Source organism: Gymnodraco acuticeps, unplaced genomic scaffold (genome assembly GCF_902827175.1).
Source record: "Gymnodraco acuticeps unplaced genomic scaffold, fGymAcu1.1, whole genome shotgun sequence".
NCBI classification, from domain to species: Eukaryota; Metazoa; Chordata; class Actinopteri; order Perciformes; family Bathydraconidae; genus Gymnodraco; species Gymnodraco acuticeps.
The window spans coordinates 821,668-842,178 of NW_022990682.1; the positions used below are offsets into that span (position 1 = coordinate 821,668).

Sequence of the window (20,511 nt, forward strand, 5' to 3'; positions counted from 1 at the left end):
GTGAGGTGGAGCTATTTTAAGAGCTTTTTGTTTAAAAAGGACATGTTATTCTTATTTCAGGTTCATATGTTGTGCCTCTGCTGTGACATGTTTCCATGCTTTAATGTTCAAAAAGGTCTTTAGGGGGAGTAAGGATGTTAGATGACTCACAGTTGGAGCATTTCTACAGCTTGGGTTGTGAGTTTTTGGTTAAATGATCAATACTTAGAGGGCAGTGGTGGCCTAAACACTAGAAAAAAGGCAGCCTGTGTGAGGAAAGTAATGTTTTGATCCCCAACAGGATGAATCTGGGCGGGGGAAGTTAAAGAATCAGCGCTTGCGTCGCCTCATTAGCTCCATTATGTCCTTGAGATACACCGTTTCCCTGCCTGGTCCAGTGGAGCTGCTCAGAGGCCAGCAGGTCACACTGAGGTTGGACTGGCAAGCTTCCAGGTGTGAATGTGTGTAACTTAGGGAGTGTTACGTGGCAAAAGGAAGCTCAGTGAAACCTACCTTGATAGATAATGGGCAAAACAATAACTAACGTAAAGTTGATCAACTGTGTAAAATGGTGCATTAAATCTGTTAAAAGACATTTTGGAAATATTTTTGGATGAAATTGGCAACTGTGGTTCTTTGTTGTGCTCACGAGAATGACAACACATTTGTTTTTTGATACAAATCTGATTTCTGCCTCTGACAGTTTCTCCATATCAAGCAGAAGACGAGGCCAATAGGACCTTATTCTTTGTGTTTCTTCTTATCCATGTCTTCGTGAATTATTGCATACTTTAACTTCTTCATGACTCTCCATAAACCTTAAGAAACCCTTAATTATCCAGGGGAGTCACATCTTCTGTTACATAACATTAGAGAATGGGTGGAAAATACAACAGCGGATCTTCCCTTTATATAAGTCACAGGAAAAATCTCAGGGTTGCAAGATTTGTAAGAGGAGCGGAAAGCAGTAAAAGCAAACTACATGTAATTTAGTATTTTTAAAGACATTCCTCTTGTCTTGTTTTTCCTCTCGTGAATTACAGCCTTTTCCTGTTTCAGGATTAGTAGACCATCTCATTTAAAGCTGGAATGAATATACATTTATTTGGCTTTTTCTTTTATATTTATATTGAGACTGTTTACATCTGTTTCCAGCTTGGTTTCAATATTTATTTATCTTTGTGGGAGCAGTCATAAGGGTTGAAAACCACTGTTATAATATGCTGAATTGTAAAATAAAAGGCTGTCCAAGAAGGACGTCTTAATTTAGTGTTATTTAATTGAACTGCATGCAAAAATACTGCCAGGTCAGCTCTCTAGGCGTGTGTGAAAAGAGAACCTCCCTCCCTATTATGAAAGAAAAACAAGGATTAAAGTTAGAGTCATGAAGCTAATATTTCACTGGAAGCGACCTAAAACGAGGAATTAGCCGACATAATGGCTTTAGTTAAACTGGAAGGTGAAGCTTAACAAAGACAAAAACAAGAGCGATATGGTGCCAGTGGGCAATGTAATATAGACTTTAAGCTAATCCAAGCAGACTCCCCCCCGCTTAGTCATTCCAGCTCTGCAGTGATCAGACGAGGAAACCGGTCACAGTTTGTCAAAACACAGCTTGCACTCTGAGAAGATTGAAATCATTTCTTCCTCTCGACAGACCGATCTTTAGAGGAGTGACAACAGACAGCGAACAGCTCAATGGTTTATCAGTGGTTGTGGAGGACAAAGAGGCTCTCCGCTCAGGAATGAAAATATCCACCTGATGTCATCAAGCGGCGCATCATAAATCCCGTCCTTCGCCTGGGGGACACAGACCGACTTCACGCCTCTGTGACACTCTCTAACCCCAGGGTTTCTATCAGGGAAAAAAAAACATGAAATATCTTTCTGGGCATGGTGTCAGATGCTCGCCATGAAATATTCATAAGGTGAGAGCCACAATAGAAAGGTGGCAGTGTGCGAGGATTTGACTTGCAGAAAAACTGAAACGCTTAAACCACGTTGACCGACTTCTCCCTCTGCCTGTTGTCACTCACAAATCCACTTTCCCGTCAGTTTTCTTAGATGCACGGCACAAAGCCATCTGTCATTTACTGCCTTTTAACCTATAGATATAAACCAATCAGTGCAGCCGCAGACCCGCAGTTCCTCCGCCCTGTATATTACATTTGGCGACAATGACGTTAACAAAGATTGGAGGTTTTTTTTCTTTTGCAGCTCAATATTGTTTCCATAAGCTTTATAAGTTACTGTTAAAGGGCAATTCTGCTGTGTGTTTTTTGCTTTAACCCATCAACTATACATACATATTGCATATGTATGAAGCATTTATAGGAGAATATAAGATTTACAAGTTTGTCCAAGAAATAAAAACGTTGAAACGGTACAATCTGTGATCAGAGCATAGAGGGGAGTAGCACATCACAAATATCTCAAGGGGTAATATAGGACAAGTAAATATAAAATCATGAATGTATTCTGATTATCTTTTTCTTCAATAATGTTTGTAGAGATAGTCATTTTTTTTAGAATTATGTTTAGACCGGAGGTCGCGTTAACCGAATATTTTTTAACAATGATGGAAAAATCTGAAATCCGTCCATCATTTTGACAGATTAGAACAAACTCAGAACAGCGCCAAAGCTTCCCCGCAGCGGGGCTCCGGTATTATGCCGTGTTATGCATGCCCGCCCAAAAGGAAATTATATTGTTTCCAAACCTAACTTTGCCGAACAGATCAACAAAAGTATTTGCTTAACGCTGTGCGCGCTCCCGCGAGGTGCTATGGGCATGCGTAACACGGTGCTAACAGTTCACAAGCGAGCATCCACCCCCCGTTGACAGTTCACAAGCGTGCTCTCTCCGCCCCCCAGCCCCCCCCCGGCAGAGTTGTGTACAGGCCTGTCACTACCCGATCTGCAGCCCTGCCTGATCTGCAGTGCGCATGTGCGAGATGGTCCGCAAATAATTGAGAAATGAATTTAACTTCTGTTAGACAGCTATCATACTGAATACATATTTACTGTGAATGTATGCAAAAATGTATGGCATATAGCTGTCTAATAGAAGTTAAATCAATTTCTCACTTATTCTGACAATGTACTTAACCCCAAATAAAAGAACCCAATAAAAAGAGTTATATATATATAATAATAGTGAAGTCACGTTGTAATAACAATAACTCATCTCTCGAGAGTTTTCTTTTTGTGCTTTGCCAAAAGCCACTGTGTCAAGTGTCCTACTTGGGTTGCCGTACGGAGTTCTCCAATATGGCGGACCATCTCGCACATGCGCACTGCAGATCGGGCAGGGCTGCAGATCAGGTAGTGACAAGGCCGACGGGTGATAATGGTTTTTGACGGAAATGTTGCGATCCTGTCCGTCAAAATCACGGGCAGCGAAAAAGTCTAGCGCAACCTCTGGTTTAGACGACTAATACACTAAATCCTGTTTTTAGTCCTCCAATGTGCCCGTCATTTATACGGTCCAATAATTGAAGAATTGGGCCTGCAATGCAAGTAAAGATCACATTCACATCTTCCTCTTAAAGACGTGCTCATTTATTTGTGAGTTTCCTGGTTTTAATTCCTGCCATCTCAACATTGTGAATTGTTTGTGGCGACCAATCTTCAAACTGTGGCTAGCTGAGATTTCTACAAGCATCTGAACCACCAAGGAAATCCTTTAATAAGTTATCATCATTGCATTATCATCCTCTGATCAAATTGTAGACTGGAAGATCTATTGTAATGGATTACCTTTTGGAAATCAGTTTCAAGCCTCTGCAAACACTAGAAAAAGCAGCGTTAAAGAAGAAATCAATCAAAAAATGTGGTATGCTTGAGAAAAGAGTTGTAAATAATAGGCCCTTATAATACATGTCTACAGTCAGTAAACGTCTAGCATCAGGGCCAGAGTAAAGTCATGATCTTATAGTCAACAAGAAGCATCATGTCAACCAGACCCAATGCAGGAAATAAGTGTTGTGAGCAGCGATGGGAGTTTTGAGGTTTGACTTGAGGAGACATGTTAGAAATCAATAGAAGAACTATAATTTAGTGATCTGTCCAAGAGTGAGGGAGTAAGAGAGGCTGAAATGCAAACCATCACATACAGAGCAGTCCTCTACACCTTAGAATTATTATCTTAACCCTAAATTATACATGGTGGTGACTCTTTGCCCTCTTAGCAATCAACTCCAGTCTTAATTACATACATATATAATTGCGGGATGGGGGTTAATGCATTAGTTCTCTTAAGTTGTTATTTTACAGCCAGAAAAGGAAAGCTGATAACAAAATGTCTGTGCTCATGCTTTCCTGTTTAGTCTCCAGTTCATCTGGATAGCACGAGTTACCAACACTAATATATCGTTTTTGTACATAAAATATACAAAAAGCATTGTAATAATAAATATCAGTCTTATATGACCAGAAGCTACAGGAGTGGTTTTACCCAATCACCAAAAGTCACGTGTAAATAGTTAAACAATGTGTAACGGCCCGTCCACACAGCAGCGTTAAAAAAATCTTCCAACGCTTCTGCCCATTGACTTTGAATGGGGTGACGTCACTTTGCCTCGCTTTTCGCCGAACTGCATTGTGGGGAAGCAAAGCGAAGATTTCCAGGATTTCCAGGATTTTCAGGATTCAAAAGTTGAGCAATGTTCAACTTTCGAAGCTCAGGTGGAAGCGTCCCGTTTATGCAAATCTGACAGTACGCTTGCCAATCAAACCGCGTGCAAGCTGGGAGAGCCAGACCGCAGTTCATTTTCTATATTCCTGAAAATGGAGGAGAACTTAGTTATTGCGGTAGCAAATCACCCGGTTCTTTATGACCAGTCGCTAATAACTTACCGGGATACAAACCGGAGGAACCAGGCATGGAGGGAGGTGGCAGAGACAGTGGGTGAAACTGGTAGGTTTTCGCCTGTTTGGGGATTTTATATCCAGTTTACTTCGTTTTAACATTGCTATTGCTTTGTATGTCGGGGGCGGGAGATTCATGTGATTGGTTGTTGGTCGCGTTGCTCGCAAAAAAATCCCCAAGCTTTCAGACACGCCCACCTCCAAGTTTTCAAGATTTTTTTAACGCTGCTGTGTGGACGGGCCGTAACTGTACATTGCAATACTTCATCACACATACTCTTTGTAGGCTATAGTTTAAATAAACATGAATGGAAATTCTACTTTTAAGGTCATTGTGAAATAGCTCAGTTACATTTCCGTCATTTTGCATGAGGGCGATCTACAGTAGCCCCACAATCACTATCAGTGTAATTCATGAATAAAAGCAGCATGAAACTACAGAGATATTCCAGCTGGTATCTTAAAAATAATTATACTAGTACTAGATATTCCTCTTCTCTTCTCAGGTAGCAAAATCGTTGGATCCATTTCTACTTTAAGTCCACAAATGAAGTGGATGTCCAGTGTCAGCTAAGAAATAGAAACAAACTGTATTGAAAATAGTCATTAGGAGAATCATCGATTTCTGTCTTGCGTTGTTTAGTTTACTGTTTTCAAGGCTAATGTAGCAATATAGCTTATGGCTCCGTGAATAAATATACTGGTATTATATCAATATGGTCATATGTCACTATAGAGATTTTCTTAGATCTTGGCATGTGTCCTCTTTCCTCGTTTTAGATGCTGCATTACGGCGCATTATGTCATTTTCCAGACCAGTCTCATCTAGTAGTTCTATTGTTTCAGCACAATCAGCGGGTTGCATGTGTGAACAATGCCGTCACTTCTCTCCATTACTAAAAGTGAAGAAAGTAACAGAAGCACACAGAGAAAACTCTCAAAACCAAAAGTGTCCTTTGTCATTCATATACAGAAAATAATAGAAAAAACACACAAAAGAGGAAATTAAAGTGAATAAAAGGACAAAAAACCCATAAATACACGAGAGCTCCTGCAACAGGCGGCCAACTAACATGGCGCCATCTAGCATGTTTTTGTTTACCTTGTACCCCTTTGTGTCCTTATGAGCAATACTGATAACACAAATATTGTGTAAATATTTTGTGAAGGCACTAATGGTCAACTGTCAGGGTGTCCGCGGGGTCTTAAAAAGTATTAAAAGTTGATAAATCAATTTAGCTAAAATTAAGGCTATTAAAAAGTATTAAACGGCATTTTCCAAGGTATTACATTTCGTAGCTTGTTTTCAATGAGTATATAAATTGTCCAAAGAGGTCGTATACTACAGTCTGCCTGAATGTAATCATTGCGTAGGTGTGTAGTGTGATTCTGTGTAGTTTATTTATGGCATCCCGTTGGATTTGACGTCATCTGAACAGGACATCGCACGCTCACTGCTTGATAGCGTGTGAAGGTCCGTTTACGCCGGTTGTTAAGCAACATCGTTATGGGGAAATTCAAGTTTGCGTCCAACTGGTTGGAAGATAAGGAGGAAGGACAATCAATACTACATATAGTAAATGTGAGGTAGTGTGTCGCCAATGTAACCGGTTGAAACTGGAAGTGGCGATGAGGTCTTAAAATGTATTGAAAGGGTCTTAAAAAAGGTCTTAAAAGGTATTACATTTGACTTCAGGATTCCTGCATATACCCTGACTGTATCATACGTTGCAATACCGATATCAAGGTATTTGGTCACATATATCTTTATTTTCTACATATCACCAAGCCCTGGCTAGGTGTATGATACAACCACAAAAGACACAACAAGGTGCCTGTTAGAGGAATTTATTAATAGCTAATTATAAATGAATAAATATCACGTTAAAGACCTGCTTTTTTCATCTGGCTCTTAATTGTAGATCAATTCAACCATTTCCAACTTGCCTTGTTGCTCTTCAGCTTAATACGTGCAATATTCCTTGGAAAGGGCTTTGTAAACCTCGCTGTATTCAAGCCAAAACATAGAATATTTTTCAGAAACCATTTAATTGAATACAACATCCAAGGCTTGGCGCTCACGATGGGTTTGCAGGAGAATTTTCTCTCACACAGTTTTTTTGTATACAGGCTCGCGGTAATGACGAGATACCTTTTAACTTCTCAGTCAGAGACAGCATCAATAATTGATTCTCATCTGTTTAAAATTTAAAGTGCCACACATTAACGTCCTCCCGCACCTGCTCTTTCACACTGTCCATCCTCCGCTGGGCTGCTTTCTAGTTTCTCCCCCCATCTCTCTCTCTGCTCTCCTCACGATAATAAAGACAATGGCAATGAGCCTTCTTTCACCACTGAACCGGGGATGTTAAATCAAACGGGGGCAGAGGAGGCGACAGACCACATAATGTAAGGGCATCGTCCAGACGCCTCCGATTACGCTCTGGCCTTAATTGGCGGCGGTGGAGAAAAGGATGAATTCTTTAACAGTGCCGTGCGGTTGTGCCTTTCCGAGCACAGCGAAGGCCTGAGGAGGACAGCTACTCTGTGCAAATGGAAACTGACAGAAAATCCACACGGCACGACCAATCTAGGGGAAAAAAGGCCATGACAATGAATAAGGGGGGCCGGTGCTCTTAAGTAGCTAAGGCTAGCTTGCAGGGAAGATGTGTATAATTAAGCGGTCTGCATCGTGGTTCAGAAGGCAAAATCCTATTGTCTTGACAGGAGCTTAAGGTTGCCCTTTAGGTTGAGATGCGTGGCCTCATTTCGCTTTTTTTTCACACTCCCCCAGACCTCTGCGACCAAATTAATCTGCAGTTTTAAAGCTTGAATAAATCCAGTAAGTTAGAGATCTGCAGATCTAAAGGCTGTCTGTCCCTCAGGCTTTTACTTCCTCGTTTTGTTCTTCTTCTTTGCCCACGGAGATTGGCTGGCAGCACTCAGTGTTATCTCCAGGGAGGCAAAGGTTGGGGGAGGGGGTGAAGGCCACAGATTTGTCCTTATCTATTCTGAGCACACCTAAAACAAATTAGACCTGGCTGCCGTTGCTTATTTGGCTCCCCTGCTCTCATTAAGGGGCTGAATCCGAGCTATTTTCCTCAACGTCCTGCTTTCTACCATTTTGGGCCTTGTCTTTTATCACAATAGAGGCCACAGTGACGTGTCCTAAAACCCGGAAGTAAGTTAGCATTTTACCACTTCCGGTTCATTTTCAAATCATAAATCTATCGATTTGATTTATGATTTGAAAATTATAAAAGTAGGGTAGACATGTGGATATTATCCGGCTGAACAAAATGTGATCCGTCTCTTCAATGTGTCTCAACCACAGACCTTATTTCCAGCTATTTTCCAAAATCCTATGGAGAAATTGCATTGGTTTTTGTCGAAGGAACCGGAAGGAGTTTACTTCCGGGTTTTCTGTGGCACTCTATAGCAAAGGTTTCTAGGCATGCCACGCCACCTTTTCCATCTCACCCATTTCACGTAGTCATATCAACCCTGCACAAAGAGTATGGGGGAGAAAGAACATCCCTCTACTCCAGCATGCTGTTTTTCTGCCCATGACTTGACGCTGATCTTTGACATTTGCTCAATGAAAGGAGGAATCCGTTCAATTACATTTTTGTTTTGCCCTTTTCCTGCTTTTCCTGACACCGTGTTATGCCATTAATCAAATAGAAACCTTTTTGGATGTTGTTATGGATTTAGCTTTGTGTTTGCAGTTATATGAACGTCAAAAACAGAAGTGCTGTTTAAGTCAACGTGTTCCTGTCAGCATAGTCAACAACATAGGGAGCTGGCACTTTAAATCCTGTGGTTTAATCAAATTAAGTAAACCAGGATTGTTATTTTCTATCTATAGGGATCAAACTCCTGATGGAAAGTCTGCATTATTGAGTAATTCACAAGCAAAACCTTGAGACAAACATTAAATAATACATGCCGAGTCTACACCTTGAATCCACATGTTGGAAAGGTTTTTGTCGGGCGTAGAACGAAAGTTTCTAGAAAGATTTCACTACACAGGTCAGACTTTTGTTGTTGTATTGATTAAATGAAGTATCTGACTGCACAACATAATGAATTATAGACACAAACTTCTACAGATATTGTACTGGACTCAACTGAAATACCTTTTATAGATTTATTTCCTATCTTCGACTGGACGTTTATTATTATTGCTCTATATAACATGTAGTATTCTTTTATGTCTTAACATTAACACTATAAGTCTACTTGGGTCAGTGTCCGTTGAGTTTAAAATCCATACTATAAAGTACAAAATCACATTAAATATGATACTGGTATATTTTAACTGTTGGAACGGTGAGAGTATGAGTTTATTTCTCAAAATGACTCTGAAAGATGAGGTCTGAGTGACAACCACAAAACACATTTCTAAAGTCCTACGTGTGAAAATTAATATTTTTTTATGAAGGCAACCCCTACATTAGTCTAACTCATAAAAGCACATCAAATGTATCTGCTCAAATGGAATTCAATTGAAATAAAAACTGAGATTATTATATTTCATTTCTGTTATAAACTTTGAAAATACCTCAAAGGCCATAATTACCCTCACTGTGGAGCTGCAGTGATAAGATGTTTTTATTTTTTCAAAGATGATTTCATTATTTTAAACAGGCTGCTTCCATTGAGCCACTTGTTGGATGCTGAATACAAAGTACCTCAGAACAGCCTCAGGGTCCCAAGATAAATATGTAGGGTCACAAGATAATTAACACGAAATGATGTTTAATTTTTCTGTCCATCCTGTCATTTGTCCACCTTTCTGTGGAATACTTCACCGCTTCAGGCATATACAAATCCTTTAAATGAAACAATCTAAAATGGAAAAATCTGCTCACAAATCACATGCTCACCGAAGCTATAATCTGTAATGAGGGGTCAGAACGAGACACTGCTTCATTTTAAGGCGCCACAAGCTGAAAAGATTAGGAATCATACAGTCACAAACAAATAATGCTGGAAGAAGTACTTGTATTTTATACTTAAAGGTCCCATGTCATGCTTTTCTGGTTATTACCTGTCCCCTTGTGTGTTATGAAGGTTTTTCTGCATGCAAACGGTCTGCAGAGTCACAAACCCTCAAAGTACACCCTGTAGCGAGTAAAACTCTAACACAGAAAATACCTGTCTATGCTGCCCCAGAACGCCTCGTTGGGGATTTCTCTTTTTCCATTTGTTTCTTCCGGGAACCAAAATGACGTCATGCGGTTCCCGGAACCAAAAATGACCAATCCGCGGAGCAGGAGCTCCAACAAGCCGCTTAGGACAGAGAGTGAATACACATACTATACAGAGATGTTGTGAGAAACCAATGTGAGTTTGGAAAATTGCACAATATAAATGTATTCTAGTAGACCTCAACGATGGAAATATGATCAGTAGAAATGGCCATGACATGGGACCTTTAAGTAAACAATGCTTAATCGTACATATACCGTATTACAAGTAAAAGTCCAGCATTCAAATTGTTCCCAAAAGTATTTGCAACAAAACGCACTTAATTACCAGAAGTTAAAGTTCTTGTTAAGCGTAATGGCCCATTTCAGAATCCACTATATGAAATTACTCGACTAGGATTATTGATGCGTTATTGTGTCTCTCAATGTTGGTCAAAGTAGAGATAATTACTTTATTTACTACCACTGCATGTTTTTGACCTATAATTATATGTCAATGGTTATTTATTAGTTGATTTACATTTTGTATTGGCTTATAATCTGAATTTGTAACGAATCTAAAGCAGTGATATAAATGTAGCGGTGTAAAAGGTTCAATTCTGACTTTAAAATGGACTAGAAAATAAATATAGAATTTCTCAGATAAAGTACAAGTACCACAAAAATCGACTTAAGTACGATACTTTGAGTAGATGTAATATACATTCCACCACTGACTGCATACAAACACAAATGGATGCCCTCACACCGCGTCAGTCTCAGTGCCACAATGTGAATCTATCTGTTGAGCAGCACAGCCTGGCAGGACTTTTACAGAATTGCGTCTCTCTGCAGAAATCAGCAAAGTCGAGGTAAACAGTCGAGGTAAACAGAGGTTAGGACGCAGCATGCCCACACGTGAGGTATTATTGCATTTGAAAGTTAATGAAGGACCTTTGAGCCATAGGAGCTCAAGCTACGCAAAGGTAACTGCTCGGGAAATGTTAGGTTAGATGAGATTCCTCTGCCAGACTAATCCATCCTGGAGCCTGAGAGCAGCTCGGAGACAGAGAGAGAGCAGAATCTGCAGCACAGCAGTGACACAGGGCAATTCTCTAGGGCCTTGCATTAGCGCGCTAAATTAAAGGGGGTATTAGATTAAATTGGCTCTCCGATTTCAGGGGTGTGAGTAAAATTCTGATTTGCATTTTCCACTGCTGCTTAAGATATAATTAGTTCAGGGTGATTCCCATGTGGAAAACACTGACAGCCAAATCTAACTGGCTGCCAGTAGCTTATCGTCTCTTCCAAGGCGCAAGGTACACTGTTGTGTGCGTGTGTTTTCTCAGAGTGTTTGTGTACATCTTTGTGTGTGTGTGTGTGCTAAAGAGTGTGTAAACGTGTGACTGTTCACATATGAATTCGCACGCATGGGCTGTACATTTTCCTTTTAAACGTACCTAAGCACCTGGTTCCTCACACTTCCTAAATCCATAAGCACCTCCAACAACAACAGTAAAAAACTTCACTCCCTGTGAATGTACATATAAGTTTGTCCGAGCCAAAGCACAACTTCACACCTCTGAGATGCCTTTAAACTCCAGCCCATTTCCGCAGCAGAAGGTGCGCCCGTAATTACAGATGCTCAGTCAAAAATAACAATTACTGCTGAAGAAGTCCATAATATGAATTACTGAACTCAGCGAAGGAGCTTTTTAAGAGCATGTGTGGATTTGTTTGAGGGGTTTTCACACCCTCTGTAATTCTAACCGTCTTTGCAAATGGATGTTTTCCAAAAGTGAGTCTACCCATGCATTATGAATGTGAGGCCTGCTTCCTGGACACCTGTTCCCGGACACCTGTAAGTACACGATATATGGAGTCAACGTTATAGAAGTCACCGATGGCCACTTCTATGGTCTACACGTCGAACCTGTAACCAATCATTGACCCCCCTTTATTTAACCTCTTAAACACCGATTTGATGCAATAGAGTTGTTCCTAGTGTATGAAAATCATCACATATATTCTGTATCAGCTTGTTCTAATACTCAATTGTAACTACTCTGCAAATGATAATATATGACACTTTTTATGGCTGCACTAAATGGAAGTAATCTATATGACTTCCTTTGACATGATCAGGTCATTTAATTTATATTGTTTTGAGTTATTTAAGTCCAATGTAAGTCATCTTGTTTCAGGTAGTTTCTATAAAAAGATTAAATTCAGATTCTTACAAACACTGATTTCCGATTGTTTGCGTTGTGTAAATATTTTTACCAAACTGCATCCTGATATGAACTTTTCAAAACTTTGGGATGTTAACTCAAATATAAAATACAGCTATTTAGGTTCGACCTGTCCTTGTCTGCACAAATGGTGTTCATACGACTGAAACCCTATTTTACATACCAAAAAGGAACCTGATTTAGTCCTTGGAGTTGTATTCATTTGCGAAATAGGAGAGTGTTAGATGCTTGGGAAAAGTAGCTAAGATTTTCATCAGCTGTGGCTGTCAAACTTGGCATCACTTGACAGAAAACATGCATGTAGCACCAGATTTGTAAATGAGACAGAAATGATGGGAATTAAATAAAAAAAACATGTTTTGCACATTGAGCTTGTTAACACGAATTGCTCACGAACAAGCTGAAACTTTAAGCTTTCAGGTACAATTTAAATCTAAAAATATTTACATTATTTCTCTGAAATAGGCACAAGTACTATAACAAAACATAAGAAAAATTATGTTTTCTTTAAAAAATCAATCATGGCGTCAAAAACAAATCCAACTATCTGATGGCAGAAGTTCACAATAAACAAAGGAATCCATACATGGTGTTTTTCCATGAGTAGATTAGGTGATATTTTATAATTAACCTCTTGTTCCTCTCTATGTAATCACTTAATTAATGAGCAAATCATAAGGCCCACAGGTTGCATTTGTTGGTGACTCATCCCCACAAGCTTATGTTTAGTCATTGAGCAGGTTCAAACTTCCAGGGTGAAGAGAGCCATACTCCCAACTTAACATTAATTTTCTGTCTTAACCAAATGTCAGCTCCTAAATACATCAATTAAAACGAACCTTTAAAAACAACACGGCCCTCTGATTGTGTCCTAATGAACCCTCTTGCTGCTTGTCAGTTAAGCCAGATTGTAATATTTTTCTCTTTCTGAAGTGACAGTGTTTTTCTGCATCTCTCTTGGTATGCAGTTTGCCCTAGGTTGATCCATAATTGGCCACAATGTCACAAATATAATATTAAAATGATTTAATCTCAACCCTACTGTATATTCACAATCAATTCATACAGGATCAGTGGGAGAGGATCAGTCCACCCCCCCCCCCACACAGAACTTGGGTTATGTTTTGAGAAGCGCCATCAGCAGCCCTGCCATCACTCTCACCATCTCTTGGTGGTCGGAGGCTGAGGCTTTGTGGGATATTGATTCTCCCATCCAGAGACGGTTTCCATAATTGGTTAAAATGACCGGGTGCAGAGAGGAATGGCTCTCTGCTGAAAACCATTTCCCAGCCCTGCTTGGAGCTGAGCCAAGCTCGGGGTTGTTCGGATGCGTTCCAGCCCCAGCCTGACTGGCAGCAATTAGGGGTGTCTGAGCCAAGCTCAGCTTGCGCTCCACACAAACACCCCTAATTACTGCCAATTAGGCAAGGCGGGTAGGCAGATTTGAGAAGCCGGGGGGATGTTCAGGCATGGGTGGGCATGGAAACAATTTTCAAGGGCTTAGAACGTGACTGGATGAAAAGGTTAATGCTTTGGAGTGCAAGGGGATAATAACAAAAGAAGGGGAAGCAGAGCCCCGGTTCTCACCTCCAGCGACGAGCCTGGCTTCTTCTTCAGCTCCTCGCATTTCCTAAATTTGCAGATCTGGTGGCCCGTTTTGCGGTTCCGACAACTGCTGCAGACACCACAGTTGATTAGCCGCCTGCAGGGTGCACAGACCCCACACCTTTTCCTTTTCTTCTTCGCTGGGTTTCCACTGGATACCGAGGAATTATTCTGTGGGCAGTCTGCCAGATTGGCAATTTGAAACGCACTGTCTGTAACGGCTGCTGAGGCTGCGGGGGAGTGAAGGGCTGTCATGACGATGACCCCGGGAGGTAATGAGATGCCCCCTAAACCGGGGATAGCGGAAAAAGTTCCAACGCGTTCTTGGAGATTCATTATCTCTGCTTCAGCAGCGCTGCATTTCAGCTTGTTCATGCATTCTCCCCCTAAAGTTCTACAGTGTTCAGGGGATAAGGTAGAGAGGAAATTATTATTTGCCATTTGCAGCGTCTCTGGCACGCCAAGCTTCCCCGGCCTCTGGGAGTCATTTCTATGCATGCTGGTCCTATTAGGGTTTATTGCCGCTGATTTCCTTCCCCAGAGCATGGCGTTATCGCAGTTCCAAGGGGACATGCCAATTCTGGCACTGGGAAAAATGGGCGTTGTGATGCGGGCAATCTTAGCAGTCTGTGGAAATGCCCCATTGGTTTTATAAAAGTTTGCAAAAGACCTGTACCTTTCCATTTCTGCGTTATAATCCAAAAGCTGGCTTAATCCAACATCCTGGAGATTATCCTTTTGTAAGAGAGAAATATCTGCGTTTTCAATGCAAAGAGCATTGTTTATGTTCGCCATGGCTGAGGGACGGTTGTCAGTGTTCAGGAGAAGAGAGTGAGGTTACACCGGCCTTTGTGGAACTGGAGCTGGTTACCAACAGCGTGATACCATCCCGGTGTATCTTCTCCAGTGCTAAAAGCAAAATACAAACACACAAAAAACAACAGTTACACACAAAAAAGACCAATTGTTTTCATCCTAATCAGTTTTAATTTCTCTGCGTCAACTTTTCTCCCAAGATAAGAGCTGAACATTTGAAGAATGTCCTGACACATTGTTTACGCCGTGCGTTTTCTAATGTTACTATCACAAATAGTCAGAACTGATCTTCATCTGGTGACAGTAACGTGATAGCTGTGACAGACCAACATTATTATAATGGGAACAAGAATTAGCATGCTTCAAAAAAGATGCCACGTTTTCAATATTTTTTTTAAAGATGTCTTGTCAAAGTATTGTTACATATTTTGAAGTCCAGTCGTCTACTTCACAGAATGAATAATGCATTTGAATACACAAGAGTAAGCTTCATCAAAACATACAAATTGAATATTCAAACGAAAATACCATTATTTTGAAAAGTTAGAGCAGAGCCCCACCAGGATTCAGATTATGACAGCTACAAACACAAAGATTTTATTTTTTTTACCTTAGGCTGGCAATATAAACTCTTAAAAATAATCTGCTTTGGGAGCTACAGTAGGAGGAACGTAGTTTAATATTTTCACATTTTCCATCTAATCCAAATAGTAGAGGTGGCTTGGTCCATGTAAACACGACTCTGTCCAGCCTTTAAGAGCACCTGGTATTCATTCATGGTCAGCTCCATTACATTTACTCAATGACAGCACATATAGCCAGCGGTGAGTTTACATCCAGATTATGGACCAGAACAACAGTGTCAGCTGCCTCAGGATGGTGTGTGTGTAGGTGTGTGTGTATATGTGTGGGGTTGCTCCATTCACCCCGCTCTCTCTCTCTCTCTCTCTCTCTCTCTCTCTCTCTCTCTCTCTCTTTCTCTCTCTCTCTTCTCTCTTCTCTCCTCTCTCTCTCTCTCTCTCTCTCTCTCCTCTCTCCTCTCTCTCTCTCATCTCTCTCCTCTCTCTCTCTCTCTCCTCTCTCTCCACCAGTGTGTCTGGATTTGGTTTCCACAGATAAAAGCCCATTAGACACATCTCCCCCTACTTCCATTACCTTTTTCTGGGCTTTCTCTCTTAATTGCCAAAGCTGATCCATTGCTGGAGCACTAAAGCATTTCAAATCACTTCCATGGTGCTAACCAGCAGCTGTCTCAAAAAAAGAAATATAAATATACATGGACTGGAGAGGTCATATGGGTGGCATTATAGTTCTCTTAAACACTTAAGTCTATCTCCTTTTTAACCTGTCCAGGTAAAATGTTGCCTAAACCTTACATTTTAAACCTAAAAAATATCTAAATATTGTCCAACTTCCAGTGGCTTTTACAAATAAAATGTAACTCACACTGCACTTTCTAACATGCACTAAATTACCCAGCATTGTTTCTTGTCAACTATTCCTGTTTTTCTACACAAACGTGCCTCCAAGAGTCCTATCCATCATCCAACACCAGATCTGCAGGTTCAATGTCGACGACATCCGAAAACAACCCGCAGCCACCAGTAAACAAAACCCTCCTCGGCTTAATGATCAGCCCTCCTCAGGGTCATTATTACTTAATCAATTCACCCCTGGAGCGAAATACGCAGCCCAAAGGCAATCAAGTCACGGACATTGATTTTCAGCCTGTAAACAAAGTTTAGAGAGACAGAAATGTTCAATACTTGCTGGAGAGACACACAGGGAGAGGTGGAGAGATAGAGAGAGAGAGAGAGAGAGCAGGAAGGTAGAGAGTGCGGGAAGGAGATTGAAGAAAGAAAAGTAAAAAAAAAACGCCACGTCCGATTACGAACCATTGTGCTGCACCGCGATGCCATTAATTACACTCTGTGGCAGATATTCAGAGCAAAGGTCATGCATAGATAATCCGAAGAGGGAAGAAGACAAAATAAAACCCTATAAAGAATAATCGGACATTGCATGGATCACTTTGCAGCCACGCAATCCGGACGGGGGGGAAAGGAGGTAAAAACGCATGCAAGTGGACGGCAGAAATATGGACGGACACAGAAAGAGAGAGAGGGAGGAAGAGGGAGAGCATCACCTACCGGGTTCCTGTTGAGAAGAGCTCCCAAGGTGCTACCAGCTCGCGACCGTGTGACGGCACATTACCGCGAGGCGATACGTGGGGGAATAATAACGCAAAGATGCGAGGAGACTGCACGAGCTGCCGGGGGAGAGCGTGTGTATGTGTGCGCGCTCAAAACAAAAGGAGCATTTTTTATCGACTTTCTTGTCACGTTAAAAAAAAAAGTGTTATGGAAAGTGCATAAATAAGCCAAAAGGGTGAAATCGCAGAGTGTTTCCTCTCCTCTGTGTTGTGTGGCTGCTGCTCTCTGCGCTCGTGCCTCCTGTCGCTGTGTGTGGCTGATTGGTGCTGAGGTGAGGAAGCAGGGATGTGGACACCTACTGATCATTGGCTGGGAAATTACTATAGAACACTCGGGAGGTGGGAGGGATGGATGGCTCAGGGCGCCCTGCAGGGGGAAAAAAGATCACCGGGAAATATCTCTGCAAACCTTATAGTTCCCCCTTTTTTTTTCTTTCCAGCAATTTTTTTTTTTTCTTATATCCCTTTCCATGACGAGGCATTTAAATAGGGAGAGAGGCGAGGGGGGTTGTCATTTGTAAAATGCGTCTTTTAATAAGGATTGGGGAAACTGTCAAATTAATTTGAATGGAGCTGAGCTGTGATTAAGATAAAATGCCTCCGCTGGGTTGCCCCCCCCCCTCTCCGTCCAGCGACAGCCATAATTACTAAGACCTCCGGGATTCATCACCATTATAAATCCTGCCTGCTGGCCACCCAGCCTACAGCTCCCCACAGGCTGACAACACGGCCACGCATGGCACATTTATTCCACGAGCCCCCCTGCCTGTTGTGTGTGTGTGTGTGTGTGTGTGTGGTGTGTGTGTGTGTGTGGTGTGGTGGTGTGTGTGTGGGTGTGTGTGTGTGGTGTGTGTGTGTGTGTGTTGTGTGTGTAGTGTGTGTGTGTGTGTGTGTGGTGTGTGTGGTGTGTGTGTGTGTGTGTGTGTGTGTTGTGTGTGTGTGTGTGTGTGTTTGTGTGTGTGTTGTGTCACATGTGCGTTCATTCATGTTGAAGCCTATAAACTATGACTTAAAAGGAAATTATTACTCCAAGCAGCATCCCTGGATTATTTTTTTCCCACATCAGCATTTATCTATGAGCCTCAGGGTGGAGTTGAGCAAAAAGTTAACATCAGACCATCACCTCTATAACTCCATACTGAGGCGCATTACTCATTCACACCCTTACCAAATTATTTTAGTAACCATATGCTGCTTTTTAGAGAAAAACACTTACAGTGTAATTTTGTTATATGATTTGCATACACTTACTACAAAAGAATGTACAGTAAAACAGCATAATGCTGGAGCCTTGCAGCGGCGAAACCGTGCCGCGCCACAATAATTGCGCAGCATAAGCGCATAGGTGCGCCGCATTTTCGGCTCAGTTGAGGCCCCCTCCTCAAGATGAGTCCCCCTCCTCAAGATGAGTCCCCCTCCGCAAGGTGAGGCCCCCTCCGCAAGGTGAGGCCCCCTCCGCAAGGTGAGGGCCCCCTCCGCAAGGTGAGGCCCCCTCCGCAAGGTGAGGCCCCCTCCGCAAGGTGAGGCCTGTAGGGAGGGACGGCCCTGGTGGTCATTTATTAAACTGATTAAGGTCTAGATTGCACTTGCAGCTACAAATACATGCAGATGGTTAAAAAGATTAACAACTTTAAAGTTGTTCTTATTATTGGATTAAAACATATCTATAGCCCAAACTGATGTCTAAATTGATGTCAAATTAGCTTTTTATTGCACTAAATGTAGAAAACCCAACAATAATCACATTTCACATCATATCAAAGCAAGAAAAAACTAAATATTATATTTGCTGCTCCATCAGAAGCTTATACCAGTAAATTGTTTGGTACTTTAGCGTAAAAAACAAACAATTAGCAAGATTCTTTTTTCTGTCAAGTGAATCAAATCAATAAATCACTTAAAATGACATCATGCCACAGAGGAATACAAAATCCCAGCTCTACTTTCAGCTCTAAGAGTAAACACAGTGACAGCAGCACTGACACATCTCTAAGTGACGCAGCCCTCCAGGTGAGTCCTGGGACACAGGCCCTATAGGCTGCTGAGGGCTACACTTGATGAATGTATTGAGAGCTGGCAATGGAGAGGACAAAGAAGAGGTATAGACTTTAACCACGCTAAATGTTTTACCTTTTTTCTTTTTTTTTACGATCTGTTTATACCTAACTTAGTCTAGAAGTGACATTTCGTTCATAAACAAGTGATATTTGAGTTCAGAGATTCAGTTTGATTATTTTTCCAAGCTCTTATTTTTTTACATATGAAAAACCACACACTCAAATGGTGACATTCAATGATACATCATTAACTCTAAGGATGCTGATCTTATAATGTGGGGGTGTTGGTGGCTAAATGGGCAACTACCAATCAGAAGGTCAATGGTTCAATCCCCAGTGCCTGCAGTCAGCATGCCGAAGTGTCCCTGGGCAAAATACTAAACCTCAAAAGTGTATAAGTCAGCTAAATGACATATAATGTGGGCTTATGTCTTGTTTTTAGTGATTGTGTTGACCTGACATGTAAGACCTTGACCCTAAAACGTCCTCATCTTCTTTCAACAGCTGTCAGATCATCGCTCTTTCAATGGCTGTCAATCATCGGTAGTGTGGAGACGTACAAACGACTCGTGCCTGGAAATACCTTTGAGGAATGCAACAGATACTCGTCACTGAAGCACCCAAAGCGGCCTAGCAGCGGTGGAGAGTAGGCGTGATAACAGAAACAGTTCGACAGAAGTAAGTGTAAAAATATAAGGGTTTTAGGTTTGGAGTCGTGAAGACTTCATAAAATACAGTCAGGTGTGTCAACGCACCTTCAAGCTGTGATCTCTGAGTGCACAGATCTTTCCTCATCTGTGTTCAAATCTCATCCTACCATAGTACACCTTTTGTCATATCTCACTGGAGCTATATTCTATCATTTGCATTTCAATTGTTTCTTCTTTCTGTTTCGATTAGTGGTTTTAAAAACCCCAATATAAAGGGTCTTAGATGACCCCAGTACAAACACTCAGTTGCATCCAATGCTTTTTTAAAAGATACAATAGAATAAATAGACGGTTGCCATGGGACCTACATTTTAATAATTCACCATCAGGCGGGTAAGGGCATTCAGTCATTTTAAAGGAGGCACACACAGATTGCCCTATGGACAACATCATATAACATGTGCCTATGCAGGGGTTTTTCTAGAAAAATATAATATGAGGGCAATACTGTGGCGCTGATCTTAAGATATATTAATTCTCGTGAGAACATGACGCCCGTATACAAGATGGCGTCACGGACGTAAACAACAACTCAACCGTCGGAGCTCCGTTAAAAACAAAGCTGTCTATGCCGTGTGACGGTCTATTTCACACGATTTTGTAATTATATTGTTTTTGATGAACAGAAATATTGTTTTCTGGCATCGCTTTAAATTATATATCTGCATTTTGGTTTGAGGGCGCAAGCCAAAAGTCAGAGGGTGCAGTGCCCCTGTTACACGGTTTAGACAAAACCCTGCTATGCAATACATAAACTAACTTTTCTAAAAGGTTTTCTTATTCCAAAACATGAATTACATAACTGGTATTGTTTGAAAAG

General features: G+C 41.2%; 1 protein-coding gene across 1 annotated transcript in view; it reads right to left on the reverse strand.

The window, feature by feature from the left end:
• cxxc4 (CXXC finger 4) overlaps positions 1–17,159 on the reverse strand; it is a 30,121-nt gene extending 12,962 nt beyond the window's left edge. Inside the window, exons 1-2 of the mRNA XM_034230204.1 lie at positions 16,863–17,159; positions 13,879–14,805 (exon numbers count right to left, since the gene is read on the reverse strand). Coding sequence (XP_034086095.1) covers positions 13,879–14,691 — 813 coding nt within the window. The 5' untranslated portion in view covers positions 14,692–14,805; positions 16,863–17,159. The remainder of the gene's footprint in view (positions 1–13,878; positions 14,806–16,862) is intronic.
• Positions 17,160–20,511: the final 3,352 nt, after the last annotated feature.